Source organism: Tenrec ecaudatus, chromosome 7, assembly GCF_050624435.1.
Source record: "Tenrec ecaudatus isolate mTenEca1 chromosome 7, mTenEca1.hap1, whole genome shotgun sequence".
Classification (NCBI taxonomy): Eukaryota; Metazoa; Chordata; class Mammalia; order Afrosoricida; family Tenrecidae; genus Tenrec; species Tenrec ecaudatus.
This window is the reverse complement of record NC_134536.1, coordinates 113,927,957-113,945,524: the sequence shown is the minus strand read 5'-3', so window position 1 is coordinate 113,945,524 and position 17,568 is coordinate 113,927,957. Positions and strand designations below refer to the sequence as shown.

At 37.7% G+C, this 17,568-nt stretch overlaps 1 protein-coding gene and 1 non-coding gene across 4 annotated transcripts in view; one reads left to right on the top strand and one right to left on the bottom strand.

The window, feature by feature from the left end:
- The window catches only part of ZNF451 (zinc finger protein 451), a 92,640-nt gene that overhangs the window by 50,705 nt on the left and 24,367 nt on the right, over nucleotides 1-17,568 (top strand). For all 3 annotated transcript variants that reach the window (XM_075554942.1, XM_075554941.1, XM_075554943.1), the window contains 6 exons: nucleotides 175-328; nucleotides 780-927; nucleotides 7,738-9,338; nucleotides 11,143-11,283; nucleotides 12,498-12,628; nucleotides 13,793-13,979. In XM_075554942.1, the coding sequence (XP_075411057.1) occupies nucleotides 175-328; nucleotides 780-927; nucleotides 7,738-9,338; nucleotides 11,143-11,283; nucleotides 12,498-12,628; nucleotides 13,793-13,979 (2,362 nt within the window). The remainder of the gene's footprint in view (nucleotides 1-174; nucleotides 329-779; nucleotides 928-7,737; nucleotides 9,339-11,142; nucleotides 11,284-12,497; nucleotides 12,629-13,792; nucleotides 13,980-17,568) is intronic.
- LOC142453970 (U7 small nuclear RNA) lies at nucleotides 4,769-4,829 on the bottom strand. The gene has a single exon (XR_012785516.1). It is a non-coding gene; the product is annotated as a U7 small nuclear RNA (small nuclear RNA).

Sequence of the window (17,568 nt, the reverse complement as noted above, 5' to 3'; positions counted from 1 at the left end):
GGTGTAATCACTGTCGCTGAATTGTTAATGTAGGCAATGTTGTGTGGGTCTGTACTTTTTACAAAGTTAAATTTGACATGGAATATTTAAAAGACAGTCTAGCAGTTTTTGAAAATTATTTTAAGCATTGAACCTTGGTTCTTACCTATAATACAGCTTTCCCTTATATTTTAGGAAGCTACAAATGATGGACATAAGAACAACCTCCTTCCTCAGATTATTCAGTGTTTTGCGTGTCCAAATTGCTTCCTTCTGTTTAGCAGCAAAGATGAATGTGTGAAGCATATGTCTAGGAACAATCATTTCCTTCAAAGTTTTAAACTGGGTGGTATGTGATTACGCTTGTTGAAAATTATTATTTTTTGCTGATTTATCATACTTTAAAATTATTTTTTGGTTTCTTTTGTTATTCTGAGAAGCATAACAATGAAACATGTCAATTTCATTTTAAAGAGACGCAGTATCATTCAATAACTATAAAAATAAAGTTGCACTATGAAGAGTGGAAAGAAACAGGAAGAAAACATTTATTCAGGAAAATGTATATCCATGATATGTGGGCAGTTGGTGTTTCTGTGGACTTATGACTCAAATTTTAATAAAGCTGTGAATCCAGCATCTTTTCAATTAGGCTAGAAAATGCCTTCCTACAGATTTTAATCTTACAAATAAATATCTGCTTTATTTCAATTGGTGTTGAAAAAGGCACAGGGGGGAGGAAGGCTGGGGACTGCCTTTTATTCGGAGGGCCTTGTACCTTAGTTTGTCTTGTTTTGCAGATGTCAAGGGACTAGCACACCCAATATCATTTCCGTCTTTTGCAAAGAAACTTTTGATCAGTCTCTGCAAAGATGTTCCATTTCAAGTCAAATGTGTGGCCTGTCACCAGACACTGCGTTCCCACCTGGAGCTTTCTGCCCATTTCAGGTTTGTATAGGTCTCGTCTCGGGCTGTAAGGAATTCTCTCTCTTTTTTTCTTAAAATTAATACTGTGTTTTCAGTGAAGGTTTACATGGCGGTTTAGGTTCTCCTTCAACCATATCTGTGGAAATTCTTCAATGACATGTTTACATTTTCACTATACAACAACATTATCGTTCTTTTTGATGCAAGGGAGTCTTAATGGAAAATGTTCACCAACAAGTGATTCAGCATTCTGTTTTATATTTTACTCCTTTTGAGATGAGAATGTACATTTTCCTGGTAAGGAATGAAAGTTGTAGAGGTATCAAAAACGTATTTACATAGATAACTGCTGTCAACATGAAATGTGGGGGACCAGCCTCCACAATCGAATAGGTCCAAGGGGTGATTGTGTAATTGAACGGCAAATTAAAGAAACATTGGACAGGTATGCAAGGACTCACCTCTTCCAATGGCAGGATCAAGAGAGAGAGTGAATGTACATATATATTCATATATATAATATACATATATATTCTCAGGCATGAAAGCCGCATTACACACATACGTAACAAGAAGGGGATGTGTTAGAGGCATGCACGTAATAGGAAGGGCACGTACTCGGGTACACAAAACAGGAAGGTGGGAAGAGAATGCTTTGAAAATGATGATAGCCGCATATATGCAAATGTGCTTGACATGCTGGATGAATGTATGGATTGTGATAAGAGATGTAAGGGTCCCCAATGAAAGTATTTAAAAAAACAAACAGGAAGGAGAGTACTAGGGACATGCATGTAATAGGGAGGCACATACATAACAAGGTGAGCGGGTTCTAAGGTAAGATGGTGGCTTAACATTGGTTGTCTCTGAGCTGGCTTGACGTCAGTGTCCCTGAGCTCTTCTCCAGGGGAGCAATCTAGGATCCATATCAGAAGGGAGTGGGGCTGTACTTTGGTTGGGGTGGTCTAAATGTTCTTGATGGCAGACAACCTTCAGGCAGATAGCCTTCAAGCATATAGTAGCAACCATGTGCTTCCAAGAAGCATCTTAAAATTGGCGTATTACAGAGAACATTGTGGGGAATGACTTTTACCTAGGAGAATGTGACCGGGACCCATCTCCAGTTCACGAACGTGCAGCTCTTCCTCCATGAGAATCTGCCTCCCAGACTCCTTAAATATGAGTACAGAGATTTTGTCTCCATTATTTATTTCATTTGTAAATACTTCATTATAGAGGAATGATAAGTACTCCTTTTTTTAAAAGATAAATTAAAAGTAGAGTGCTATACTTGATGTAGGGTATTGTTGATTTCAACTCATAGCACCTTTCTGTGATAGAGAAACCTGCCCTTCAGTTTCTCTTGGCTGTCATATTTTCAGAAGTAGATCACCAGGTCTTTTCCCCAGGGACCCATTGCTTGCTGTTAGGTGCCATCAGGTTGGTTCGACTCCTAGTGACCTTACGTAAGACACAGTGACGTGCTGCCCCGGCCTGCTCCATCCTCACAGTTGGTGTTTCCTTTAGCCCATTGTTGTAACCACTGTGTCAGTCTGTCTTGTTGAAGGTTTTACTTTTTTCTGTTGACCTACTCTATGGAGCTGCTCAAATGGAAACTCACTGCCACCGAGTTACTGCTGACCCATAGCAACTCTGCCTAGGACAGGGTAGAATTGCTCTGAGTTTCTGAGACTGCCCATTACAGGAGTCAAAAGCCCAGTTTTTCTCCGAAGGAGCTGTGGTGGTTTCGAATTGCTGACTTGTGGATTATACCCCAACTTGTAACCCCTGTACCACTAGGGCTCCTAAATGGAGTCAGATCATCTACGTTTTAGTTAGCCTGCTGAGCACTAAATCATTGTTCTTCTTAGTGCCATTATCACACTTTACACATGAGTAGTTTCTTAATATATATACGGTCAGTTATCAGATTTCTGATTTCAATGAAGTTATTTTTTTACAGATGGTGTTTTGGGATTATAATCCAACCAGAGTCAACACTTAGCATTTCGGTGCTCTGTCTTTTAGATTAATCTCTCGCTTACTCTTTTTTGTTTATTTCTTTAAAATGCATTATGAGTTTATGTTTCTATGAAATGGCACAGTTCTATTTGTTTAAATGGAAAAATTGTTTTTACACACATGTGCGTAAAATATAGTCTCATTAAAACTGAGGTTGCATGTTACATTTCTGGTTTATATTTTTACATCAAGATATTGTGTGTTATTTTTGTTACTTATTGTGGGAAATTCCAACAACATATGATAATATAAACAGAATAATATAGTGAACCCCCCCCCCTCCCAAGAAACTCTTCTCTCAGTTGTTACTGCTTTATCTTTCATTGCTTACATTTTCCACAACAATGTTTAAATTTCTACAAAACTCCAGCAGTCTGTTCCACCTCTCAAGTTAATTTTTTGGTAATCTTTTAAAACTGCAAAGATGGCACTCATTTATGGCTTCTAAACCATTGTACTGGTTTATGATGTCAAACAGTACCTGGGTTACAACACTACTGAAATAAAATTATTGGGGCGGGGGGGAGAGAGCGCGAGTATGTGTGTATGAACACTTATCCACAGAACTTCCACATTTACTGTTCAGTAACACCAATTATGTTTTTCATATTGGGCCACCATTGTTATCCTTTCCCAAATGATTCCATTATCGTTAATGTCAACTCAAATGTTCCTCAAACACATTCTCCTTTTTTCCATCCTGGCCTCCCTTGGTGGTTATGCATTGGTCTACAATCCAAAAGGGCAGCAATTCAAAACCACCAGCCACTCCATTAGAGAAAGACAAAGCTTTCTGTTCTTCTAACTAGTCAGAATCTCAGAAATCCAGGTTCTCTCTGAGTCGGGTTGACTGATGGCAGTTGAGTTTGGGGTTGGGTTTGGGTTTAGTGATGGATAATGAAAAGAGTGATGATGGTACAGCAATTAAGCATTCAGCTGCCAACCAAATGCCAGCAGTTCTTTCACTCCAAGAGAAAGATGTGGCAGTCTGTGGCCGTAGAAACCCTCTGGGCAGCAGCAGTTTTACTTGCTTTATCCTATAGTGTCTATGAATCTGAATTGACACCCCCAAACAGTTTGTTTTTTAGTGACTAAATGACATTGAATAGTTTCATATATGCTTATCAATTCTTTGGTGATCTGTCTAAAACTGTTGACACTTTAAAATTGCATTCAGTTTTGAACAGAATCCCTATTTTTAAGGCAGCACAATAACATGAGCAACAGATTGTTAAAAATGGGGAAAATTAACTGGAAGTGTATATGATGTTTAACTCACTCTTACTGCAGTATAGAATATATTTCTGTTGAAAGTTCTCTTGTGTCTTTTCCCAGTAATTTTCCATCTCACTTGAAAGAATATTCTGATTTTCTTACCTGCTTCATATTAATGGTAATACTCATATTTACTCTTTAGTTTTGTGCATATCTGTAAGATACAACCCTATTACATATAGTAAGTATGTTGTTTCTTTATGTGAGTAGTATTCTATTATATAACTATAGCACAATTTGTTAATGTGTGTTAATATTGATGGGCATTTAGGTTATTTTCAGTGTTTTTGCAATTATGAGTAAAGCAACTATAACATTTTATATACTTTTTTAATGGCTATGTTTTGGTTTCTCTTGAATAAGTCCAGTCATTGAATTGCTAGGTCAAAGAATAGGTATATATTTACTTTATGAAGAAAATCCTTAACACTTCCAAACTGGCTGTACCAATTACAATTCCACCAGCATGCTAGGAGTCCCTGTCCCACGAGCATGCTAGGAGTCCCATGACTATTTCTTGGTGACTTTTTTTTGTTGTTGTTAAGTAACTGTTTTACTGGTGTGTGGGGGTTTTCCGGGAAAACCAGAAAACCTACTAGACAAATTCTAAAAGAGCTGTAACACTTCTTGGTGACTTTTAACAGGCATTTTCCTGATGAACAGTGATGATGTGTTGGACATGTTTATATGTTTAGGCCATTTGTATAGCTGTCAGATCTATATACTATTCTCATTCTAGTCTATGGCTATTTATGATGAGCAGAAGCTTTTAATTCCACTAAATGTAATTTATGCTATGGTTTCTGTGTCTGTCTGACAAAGCTCCCTGTCATCACTTCAGGAATATATTTTGTTTTCTTATAAAAAATTTTTTGTTTATAAGTTTTTCTGTGTTTTATAATCTATGTCAAATAAACTTTAGTTGATCAAGACAACCAGAGTTTGGTTTCATGGATAATACTCTGTTACTGGCACATTTTTTTCTGTTTTAATCTGCTCTTTTAGCTGTGGGTTTGATTTGCTTATGTCTAGCTTGGTAAGGTGGTGGTGCAGATTGATTTTGGACCTTTTTCTGTAATGACTATGTAAAGCTTTACGTTTACCTTTAAGCACTGTGTTTTTATTCCGTTGAAAATACGTGCCCCCGTTTTTGACTCCTTGTTTGGTTCATAAGTTATTCTGAGTTGTGTCAGCTACATCTCAGGAAAGGCAAGTGAGGACGGTTGGACAACAAAGACTATAGTCAGTATCACTGAATTGTACATCTAGGAACAGTTGAATGAGTAGGATTTGGTATGTGTTTTGCATATAAAATGTTTTGAAAAAGTACATAATGTCAATTTTCTAGAGATTTAGGGAGCCAATTTTTAAATATTCAGGTATTTTTATTTCTCACTTAATACCATTATATGAGATATATCCTGTTTAGTATAATTTCCAGTTTTTCAAACGAATGAAGCCTTTTTTAATTTAATGCCTTGTGATGTTTTCATGATGACTGTCTCGCATACACTGGGACAGGTCCATCGTGCTCGTGTTGGTCGAGTGTTCTGTAAATGTTCATGGTTGTTAGGTGCTGCCTAGTCCAATTCAACTCATAGTGACTCGGGTACAACAGAAGCAAACACTGTCCAGTCCTGCACTGTCGCAACTGTTGTGCTTGAGGCCATTGTTGGAGCCACTGTGTCGAATCTGTCGCCTGTGGGTCTTTCTCTGTTTCGCTGATCCTTGCTAAGCATGATGGCCTTTTCCAGGGACTGTCTCTTCTGATAACACATAAACAGTATGTGAGCTAACATCTGGCCAACCTCGCTTCGAAGGAGCATTTGTTCAAGACAGAATTGTTTGTTGGTAGTCCATTCTGTATTTGTCAATACCAAATTCAAAGGCATCAATTCCTTGGTCTTTCTTTTTCTTTTTTTAAAATATTTATTTATTTTGGTCTTTTTTGTTGTCCAGCTTTCACATGCATATGAGGTGATTGAAAATATCATGCGTGGGTCAGGCATACCTCAGTCCTCGAAGTGAGATCTTAGCACATCTGTCCAACGTAATACATTCTTCGAATTTTGGATGGGCACTCTTTGTGCATTCAAATTAAACGAAGTCCTTGGCAACCTCAGGCTTTTCTCCCACTTACTATGAGACTGCTTCTTGGACTGGTTCTGAGGGTCTTTAATGATTTTCTGTGTGTTGGTGGTAGGTGCCTTGAGTCAGCTCTGCCTCAAAGCTGTACAAGGGAACAGAGCACACCACTGGCTGGTCCTGTACTAGCCTCAGAATTGTTTGTGTTCTCACCTTATTTAGAAACATGGAGTAGTATCTTACTGTGCTTTCGATTTGCATTTTCCCGATGACTCGTGAAAAGTAGCTAAGATGGCGCAGCTGATTCGTGTTCAGCTATGAGCCACAAGTCCAATAGTTCAAACCCTCCAATTGCTACATGGGAGAAAAAGGAGACTCTGCTGTGGTAAAGATTTAAAGTCTCAGAAGCCCAAAGCCATTTTCCTCCGCCCTGTAGGCCTGCTGTGAGTTAGAATTGTCTCAGTGGCAGTGATACTGAGCATCTTTTGATGTATGTGTTGCCCATTTATGTAGCTTTGGAGAAATGCTTATTCATGTCCTTTTCCCATTTTGTTTTTAAATTTGAATTACGTTACTTCATTGTAAGAATTTTTCTTTATATTTTGGATTCTAAACCCTCATCAGGTATTTAATTGGCAACTATTTTCTCCCATTCTGGACGCTGTCTTTTCATTTTCTTGGTAATACTCTTTATAGCGCTATAGTTTTTTATTTTCAGGAAGTTCAGTTTATCTGGATTTTCCTTTAATTATCTTTTCGTAAGAAAAAGAAATCAGGCCTATATTCTTTTAATTATGATAAAAATATGTAACAAAATTATTTTAGAGTATACAATTCAGTGTCTATAAATACACTCATGATGTTGTACAACCATCCCTTCAATTTCCAGATCTATTGTTATCATCCCAAACAGAAACTCTACACCCATTAAACAACACATTGGCTTTTTCCCAGCCCCTGAAGCCCCATATCTACTTTATTGCTTTATGAACTTGTTCTTCTGTAGTATCACCAGGAGTCAGAAAGGACTTGATGCCAGTGAATTTAATCTTGGAGGATCATACAGTATTGGACCTTGTGTATCTGATTTATTTCACTTAGCAAATGTCTTTGAGCTTCATTCATATTGTATCATATATCAGAACTTGAATCCTTTTTGTGGCGGCAGAATATTCAGTACATTTATATCACAATTTGTTATTCACCAGTATATACATTTGATAGTATTTTTAACCTTCTTTACTCTAGTTTTCACTCTTTTGTATTTAGAGGTACTAAGCTACTTTTGAAATAATAGAATATCATCATATTTATATCTGAATTAAAATGTATTGTTAGTCCTTGTGTAGAACAGTGGCTATTTTGTAATTTCCATTGTGAATAGCAGAGCTCTTCTGTTCGCGAGATACTCATGAGTTGTGTTTTGTTTGTTTTTTTCATCCAATTTAGAGTTCGATGTCGAAATGCTGGTCCTGTCGCTGTAGCTGAGAAGAGCATTGCCCAAGTGGCAGAGAAATTTATACTAAAAGCTTATTGTCCACGTTGCAACCAAGTCTTTGTGGATGAAGCCAGTACCTGGAATCATAAGCAGAATTTAGGACACAAAGTCCAAATCATTACCTCAGTGGAAGAATCCGTTTTACTTTATTGCCACAGCAATCAAGGGAACAAATCTCTCTCAGATTTGGATTTACTATTAGATCAATCAAAGTTTTTATCACTGAAAAGAACTATGTCAACTAAAGAATCTAGCACACAGGATTACTGCCCCATTCCAATAAAGAAGATGAATTTAGAAAACGAAAGTCATGAAGGTATGGTTTGTGTCCAGGCAGAAAGGTCAACAATTAAAGCCTGGTTTTGTGAATGCCATCAACGATTCCCAAGTGAAGATGCGGTAGAAAAGCATGTTTTTTCTGCAAACACAATGTGTTACAAGTGCATGGTCTGTGGGAAAGTATGTGAAGATCCAGGTGTCATCCGTTTACACATGAGTCGTTTTCATGGAGGAGCACATTTAAGTAACTTTCTTTTCTGGTGTCGGACATGCAAGAAGGAATTAAGGAAAGAGACCATCATGGTACATGTGACTGAGTTCCATAATGGACATAGATATTTTTATGAGACGGATGAGGTACAAAGTGACACTTTGCCATCGTCCTCTACAATACTGGGGACTAACTTAGCTGCTAAGAAGGCTTCTTCCACCATTACTATTCTTGATCATTCCCCAGAAAGCAACACTCCAAGGGGCAAATGGCAATGCCGGATTTGTGAAGATATGTTTGATTCCCAGGAATGTGTCCAACAGCACTGCCTGTCTTTGACAAGTCACCAGTTTCATAGGTACAGCTGTGCCCACTGTAAAAAAACTTTTCACAAGATAGAAACATTATCCCGACATTGTCAAGATGAGCATGACAATGAGATAAAGATTAACTACTTCTGTGGGCTTTGTGATCTTACCTTTAATGTAGAAGATGCATTCTTGACTCATTATAAAGAAAGACACAGTATAGATTATGTATTTGTGTCAGAAAAAGTTGAAACTTCAATTAAAACTGAGAATGATTTTACAGTACTAGAGACCAGCACCCAATTAAACTGTGGTTGCCGTAAAAGTTACATCTGCAAAGTGAACAGGAAGGAAGATTACAGTAAATGCCTCCAAATCATGTTGGACAAAGGCAAACTGTGGTATCGCTGCAATCTGTGCTCCGCCACAGCACAGAACGTAACTGACATGAAAAGGCATGTCCATCAGGCCCACGAAGAAAAGCGTGATGCGCTCGAACAGCAGTATAACATCAAGTGTGGCACCTGCACCAAAGCGTTCCACGACCCGGAGAGTGCTCAGCAACACTTCCATACGAAGCATGGCTTCCTACAGAAGCCCGGCGTGGCTCATTCGGGATCAGAAAAAGTAAGCTTGTACAAGTTTGCTGCCAATGTCTCACCAACGGAGAGAAAACTGAAACAGGCAGTGTGCTATCCCAACAATCCAGACATGGAGAAAGGACCGGAACATGACCTGAGCTGTCAGAATATAGGTAGGGCTTTCTAACTGTAATATCTGAAAACTTCACATACAGGGCGTATGTACCACTGTGTTTATAACAAATAACCTGTAAAAGTGAACCATCATTTTCAAAGCCAAAAAAAAGATAGTATTATACATACGTAGATTGCTAGAGTATACTTTTTAGGGATTTGCTTTTCTACTACTTTATTTAGATATTCTAAATTTAGGGGGACAAAATATATATTGCCTTTAAGTAATATTTAGAGGTAATTTTTTCTTTTGCAGAAGGCATGGGGATTTGAAGCTATAAAGGAAGTTGAAATTAGGGACATTACTACCATTTTTATTTTTCTTACAGTATTTATGTTCCTTTCAAAATTAGTTTTCCAAATTCTGTTTTGTTTCTTTGTTGTGTTTTTTTTTTTGTTTTTTTGTAATTTGAACTGTGTTTTGTTTTGATTGACACGGAAGTAAAGCTTTTGTTTCTAGTATTAAAATCCATTAGAAATTAAGAGTAATAGGGGGAAATGGAAGAATGTGAAACATGGAACCCTCTCAGAATTTCCTCCTTCCCTTCGATAGGATTAGGTACCTCTGGAAGGGTGCAGTGTTACTTTTGTTTAAAATAGTATATGTTTCATTTATTTCATTTTCAATAGATTTTCTTGTTGAGTTATGCAATGTAGAGTGGAAACAGTGAGGATATTTGAGCTCAAAATGTTTTCATGGATTTGTATAGGCTTGATCTCCAGTACATAGGGATTTCGGCATCACCTTTAGCTGTGAAAAAAAAAAAATTAAATTGCTTACTACAGACCAACATTTGTGTTCCCTTTTTTGGGATTTTATTTTGTTCTGTGTTATATGGATTCTGGGACAGAGTGGTTACATGTGGCAATTCAAAGCCACAAGCAACAAACACCATGTGAGGAAGACAGGGCTTTCTACTCCCATAGACGCTTACAGCTCTGAAACTCACATTCACAGTTCTACCCGGTCCTGGAGCGTCCCTATGCATCAGTATGGACTCAGTGGCAGTGAGTTTGGTTCTTTGGTTTTGTCATTTTACAGATGATTGCAGTATCTAAATTTAGAATTCCTAAAAACGTAGAGAAAAGATGGAGGAAGTTAGGAGGCTGGGCAATGGGAAGCCATGGCCACAGTGTGTTTCACAGAGCTGGAGTCAACACAGTGCCAGTATGTTTCACTAGTTTTGGGTTTCTGTTAAGAAGAGCAGATGCTACAGTTTTTAAAATAATTTAACCCCTGCTGGAAAGTAAAAGTCCTTGCTGAGATAGAAAATAAGGGGAAGGAAAGGGAGAATAAGCATTGGAGAATGGTCAACGATGACAGAAGAAGCCGAGAAGACCAGAAAGCTGTGTTTCTGTGGTTACCTCGGGTGTTTAATAGTAGAATCAAGTAGCTACTGATAATTAGTCGTCTAAATTAGAAAAAGAGCTGTACTCTTGGGAGGGTAAATTTTCTTTCAGGTAACCCTGTTAATCTTAAGGTTTGGGTTATTTAGCCACATATTTCTAGTATATTGCTTTAATTTTGGCAGTACTTTTATAAATGCAAAAAGTGGGATCGAGCATAAAAAACTTTAGGATCAGTGCACATATTTATAGGAATTATGTGAATCGTGTTTGTGAAATATTCAGAATATCTTATATGTTATAGGTGTAGACTGTTAAAAATAGGTGTGGATTTTAGATGGGAAGGGCATGCAAAATTGGTGTTTTTGTATATTCCCTCATGTCTTTTAGACTTGAGAAATTAAAATGTTTTCAAAGAAACTTCCTAAATGCATGTTAATATTCCTCTCTTATTAGATGAAGAAGTTGAGCTTCCGGATTTGGATTACCTGCGAACCATGACTCATATAGTTTTTGTAGATTTTGATAACTGGTCAAACTTTTTTGGTCATCTACCAGGACACCTTAACCAAGGAACATTTATTTGGGGCTTTCAAGGTATGGTTAATAAGGAAACTATTCAAGACAAATCCTTTCTCATCTTAGGCGTACTTTATAGGGGCTCTCTTGGCCTTTCCTAAAAGAAAAGAGGCATGTAATTGGAATATTTTTGTTTACATTGCTCTATAATAAATGTTAGTTTAGTTTGGTGTGCCAACGTTTGTGTATTTTTGGATGCAGATTGAAAATTTTTCTTATTTAATGCCTACAGTGTGCTTGGGTACTATGCTTGGTACTAACAGTTGCTGATTATTCTGATTCTTTTTCATTTAAAGCATGAGGAAGCTAGTCAAAAAGTTAACTTTTTCCTAAAACCTAAAAATTTTTAAGCTTGGGTCTCTTGGGTTTAAGACTAAACTTGGGTTATGTTCAACATGCCACAGCTGCTTCCTACTTCATCTTTGCTTGGCTATCCCTAACTGAATTTCATTTCAATCTCATTGTGAAACAATTGACTCAGCCTGAAGAAGAGGTTACTTTAATTTACAGAGGTTTCCGAGTAGTGGGAACAGGTTTGGGGTGGGTCACATGCTCAATCCTACGTGAAAGGACTTCAAGCCCGCCAGCTACTTTAGGGGCAAAGGATCTGGTGGTCTGCCCCAGGAAAGCTTACAGCTAGGAAACTATGGGGCAGGTCTACTTTGTCACAGTGGGCCCCTCTGTGTGAGAATTGATACGAGGGCATACAACAACAATAGAGTAAGTATCTGATAAGAGTTCATGTCTGATTAAAAGCCAGCATCGAAAAAACTGGGTTGAGATTCAAAGAAAAAAGCATCCTGACCCGAATAACTTGGTCATTCCCATTTTACAAAGAGCCCTTCATTGCTATTCATTGAACAGCCTTTGATACATTTATAAAAATACCTAATGCACACAGTCATATAAAACACGTCATTTCTAGGCATTTTCCACTCGTTAGATTTTAATGTTCTATTATTTTAGATTTTGCTTAACACATCCCTGTGAGTTTTCAGACACATAGGCAGACTGAAGGAAAACTGGCCTTCTTTCCCAGGGTTTTAAGGCAAAAACATTGTGATCACTTGGCTAGATCTCAGTTTCTGTACATTTTAATCTTCTATTCTCCTGAAGGAGAAAAAAAGGTATTTTCTATTATAGGTGGGTTTTTCCTTTTTGTTTCAGTTACTTGTAGCCTTTTGATCTTTCCTCTTCATAGTGACTGATTTGCCTTGTCTCAATAATGATAGGTGGAAACACCAACTGGAAGCCTCCACTCAACTGTAAGGTCTTTAATTACCTGAACAAAATTGGGTGCTTCTTTCTTCATCCTCGCTGTAGTAAAAGAAAAGATGCTGCTGATTTTGCCATATGTATGCACGTGAGTCAGTTTCATTCCAGATCCAATGTGGACCACTGTGAGCCACTGATTCTATGTTTGGGTGTTTGGTTTTGGTTTGCCTGTACTTGAATTTTAATTAAATTTGTATGTGGATCGGTCTTCAGTGCTATATTTTTATATGAAAATAACCAGTTCTAGGTATGACGCCATGGAGTCAGGGGCATAGCAATCTCTTTTACTGCTGCATCCTTATCTCTTAGCAGCCTTCACTCACATACAGTAGATCCACAGCGATTTATTCAGGAATGTGCGATCAAAGAGATGTTACTGTGCTCAATAAAGACCTTTTCACACGTTAACATCTCTGAAATGTGGGAGCAATCTACAACAATCACTGTTGACCTTGATGGGATGTACATTTTCTTACACCTCTACCACTTTGAGAAACTACCAACTTGACGTGACACACACTTTAAAGAGTCACAATGAGAATGTAAATTTACTCTGCAAACATGTTGAATGCTGCTTATGGTTTAAGCCACAAGACAGTTTGTATTCTGCCAATTCTTTCACATGGTAGCTCTGGGGGTGTAGTGGTTAAGAATGGGGCTGCTGACCTTCAAGTCAGCAGTTCAAAACTACTGGCTGCTCCCCAGGAGAAAGATGGGACTTCCTAAGTCCTGTAAAGCATTACTGTCTCGGACGTCACGTGGGCAGTCCTTCCCTGTCCTGTACGGTGGCTGTGAGTGCAGATCAACTCACTGGCAGCGTGTTTGGTTTGTGTGTGTGTGTTTGTCTTTCCTTGTTCTGTGACAAGAACGAGTCTGATATATGATCTTGCTTACCTTCTCTCTGTGACAAAGTTACTTATTTAAATTCAAGCAACATTTTATTGAAGGAATAGAATAATCTAGATTGGGCAGCAGTTTTTGAGAATTCACTAACCAGATTTATTTAAAATTATACTTTGATTCTTTGTTTTCTTAGTTGCACATGAAACAGTTCATCTTGTAATTGAAGGCATATTGTATTTTATTTAATGTGTTATCTTCCATTTAGGAAAGAGATCTCTTTATATCTTTTGTAGGGGCTAGGGCCGCGCTTAATATACCTCTTAAATACCGATTTATTCTTAAACAGCTATCACTAGATTTACAGCACGCAGGCCAATTTCTATAACATATGCTATTTGTTCCAACATAGGCCGGCCGTCTGGATGAGCAACTACCCAAGCAGATTCCTTTTACCATCCTCTCAGGAGATCAAGGTTTTCTGGAGCTCGAGAGTCAGTTCAAGAAGACTCAGAGGCCAGCTCACATACTAAACCCTCACCACTTGGAGGGAGATATGATGTGTGCCTTGTTAAACAGCATATCTGATACCACCAAAGGTATGCAGCTGCAGTCACAGTGCACACCGCCCAAGAGGAGGAGATTTCACTGCTGAATGAGAACAATAAACTGCTGTCCACCAGTAAATTGTTGCCCAGTAACTATGCCATCACGCTCTCGCTGTTACCTCTTATCTCTCCCTTCTGTGTCTTACTTTAATTCTTCTGTTTTTTTTGAAAGAGAATGAATTTATAATCTCTTTCTGAAACCCTTTTTTAATGTTGGAGATCAAATCTATAGGCATCAAATTTATAATCAGAATTGAAATATGTTGATGCAATTTTGCAGAATTCAGATTTTCACTTTGTTTCTGTGAAATTCCAAATGTATCTCCAAATTTTTCAGAAAGCAAAATTCTTATTTAAAAATGAAGCATTTAAGAACTTGACAGTGACGAAATAAAGACCTTTAGAAGTCCTTAGAAAGGCTAGGTTACTCCTGTCTTCCTGCTAATGATGTACATTCCTTTGTTCATCTTTGTGAAACTGTTCAGGGACAGGGGGGCTTTCACTGCACCACTGCTTAGTATTTAAGGGACCATGCAGTTCTAGGGATTCAAAATTTTCTTCAGAATTTCTGAAGTAAATGTGGGTGAAAGAAAAGAATAAAGGTGTAGTGATTTTTAAATTGCCTAGCCACTTGAAGGCATACGTAAAATCTGAAGATACTGATGAATGACCGGAAAGAAAAGCAACTATATAACAAAACTTATTATATATTTTAAATTTTTCCACCCCCACTTGCCTTCTGAACTATTTTTTTTAATGTATTTAAGCCACTTTTTGGTTAAAACCTTAATCTGTTGGGGTGTTTTTCTTCTCTAATGAGTTAACAGCAGTTTCTGTTCTCTTCTGAAAGGTAAGCATCCCTCACCTAATAGTCTAGTCTTTAAAGCAGAGTACGAATGGCAAGATGCGCTCTGTTTCCTATTTTTGTCATGCCTTAGGACTGAGTTACATCTTCCTGTTCTATGGTTTTTGTTTTCACCCATTTGTCTTCTGTATATGGTTTTTGGCTCCTTTTTTCCTGTCACTCTTTTTCTATCTCTTCCCCAAGCCTTAACAATATCTGCTTAATTGCCTGTAAAATGCTCTGGTTTTTCTCTTTGCCACCATAAGCTAATTCCCCTTCTGCTGCTGCTTTGAGGAGCATTTCTTTTACAATTTACAATGTGAAGCCTCTTGAAGATTTGCCTCTAGTTCAGTTGTCTGAACGGGAGCTACGATTGGGTAGGCCTATATTGCCGTATGAGGCTTAGAGGTGTGGGTGGAAGAATATTGTCTACTGGTGCTGCCCTTCTGAATGCTGTTTAGCTATACGTCCTTTTTATTGTTAGCATACTTGAGTATTCATTGCTTTTAAATCTCTGCTCTCTGGGCCTCCCAGAGCTTATTCTGAGTTTTTATAAAATGCAGCGATCTGGCAGTGCGTGAAGAAGGCTGTGGACTTGGCTTTGAATGCTCACTTGCTCCTCATTACAAACTCGGTGACGTGAGGCATGTTATTTCCTTTTCCTAAAGCCTCACTTTTCATATCTGTAAGGTGTTAAGAATTAGTGATATACATATACAGAATGTCCAGCATGCTAAAGTACTGTATGTATTTAGTAATCTTTACTGTGTGTACTCAGCTCTTTTTACCATGACTACCATAAAAAAACGATTACTGCCCCAAATCCTACATTTAGAACGTAATGAAAATAACCCAAGTGGTGAAAGTAATCTTTAAATTTTATCTTTAATATGACTTAAAGATCTAATGAAGTAAGTAACTTTTTTGAAACTTTAAAATTCAAAAATAAGTTCTACTAAAACAGTATATTTAGGTTCAGTTATCCAAGACTCTTTTTTTTTACTTCATTGAAGACTCAAAGAAAAGTGTCATATTGCCTGGTAGTAAACTTTATAATAAAAAAAAGTATAGCTCTTATCACAATTGATACATATATCTCTTGTGTCAAGCATATTTGTACATTTGTTGCCATCATTATTCTCAAAACATTTTCTTTCTATGTGAGCACTTGGTATGGGCTGGCTCCTCACTTAATTTCTCTCTCTTCCCCCACCCTCCCTTCATTATGAACTCTTGATAATTTATTAGTTATTAATATTTTTCCAACCGTTACTTATATATGAATTAGAAAATTATTCCATCACCTTTCTTAACAAAGGACTCTGACAAGGAAAGTAATATTTTGTCTTAGAGCATGGCATTTAATATGTATTGAAACGAAGAGAATCTCTCAGTGACCATGAAGACTAATTTTTTGTTTTCCTTTTAAGTAATTTTGGTTACAAGAATGCCAAGATAACTCTGTTCATGTAGTTTAGCAGAGTGTTCCTATCTCAGATCTGATCACCAGATGGTCTCTTTACAGCAGTGTGGTTTTAAACATGTTGCGTGTATGTGGAGAGGAGAGATATGAGGGAAGTTGGTTCATATTTAGAATCTGTTGAAAGTTTCTGTACTTTCCCCCCAAAAAAGCATACAATTTTATACAGAGATATAGGGGTTTTGGTTCCAAGATTCTCCGTTACAAAGAAGGAGCCCTCGTGGCACACAGGTCAGTGATTAGAACCTGCCAGTACCTGTGTGGGAGAAAGTGTAGGAATCCCTGTGAGGCAGTTCTCCTCTGGTATTTGTACGTCACTAATAGATGACAGCACACGACAGGACTGTAAATAACAGTGTATTGCCTCAGAACTAGCTTCAATTTAAATGGAGGCTTGTGATTTTCACGTTTTAAAAATCACCATAGCACAGACAAATAATGTAAGCTGAGTCTCTTTTGTCTTTAACTTTTCAGAAGTTTTTTCATTAATAGGGCCAGAAAGGGGGGGCACTGGTGGCTCAGAGGATAAAGCGCGGGACCGTATACCACCACAGCCGAGTTTGAGATCTAGTCTCCACATGGGGAAAAGAGGAGGCTCTCTGCCCCCACAAAGATTTATAGTCTCGGAATCCGAAAGGGTTTTACTCCTGCCCTCATGTTGCTGGGATTGGGAGTAGGCCTGGCAGCAGTGGGTTTGTTTAGGTTTTAGAGCTAGAAAAATAGTTCGCAGACTGGCGCCCCCTGTGTAAGCAAGGTTCGAGGAAGAATCTCTTGAAGACCATTAGGAGATCAGTGACCTTCTGGTTTGTTCTTGGTACACTCCTATGCTTTTGAAAATTTAGGCTTTGCTGATTTTTCAAAGTGAATTATGTTTCCTCAATAAATACATATCTCAGTATAAAAATATATGAATGCCTGGTCAGACAGTACTCTTTTTTTTTTTTTTACTTAATGAACAGGAACAAGTAAGTAACTACTCCTAATCCTTTTTTAGGTCTCTGACTTGATTATGATAAATCCGTTAGTCATTGGAATAAGACAAAATTTATGGTTTAATTGAGATGTCACTTCTGCCCTGTACATTCTCTTTTGGTGTAAGCGTCAGGGTGGCCAGCACTAACATCATTGTAGCTGTGGAATATACAATAATTTTTATGTATCGATTAACTTCTCCTTAATTGACACCATTAGCACCCTTATTCTTCTTCCATTCCATTCTAAACAGCTGTAAAAGCTGCATAGATACATGTAGTGTT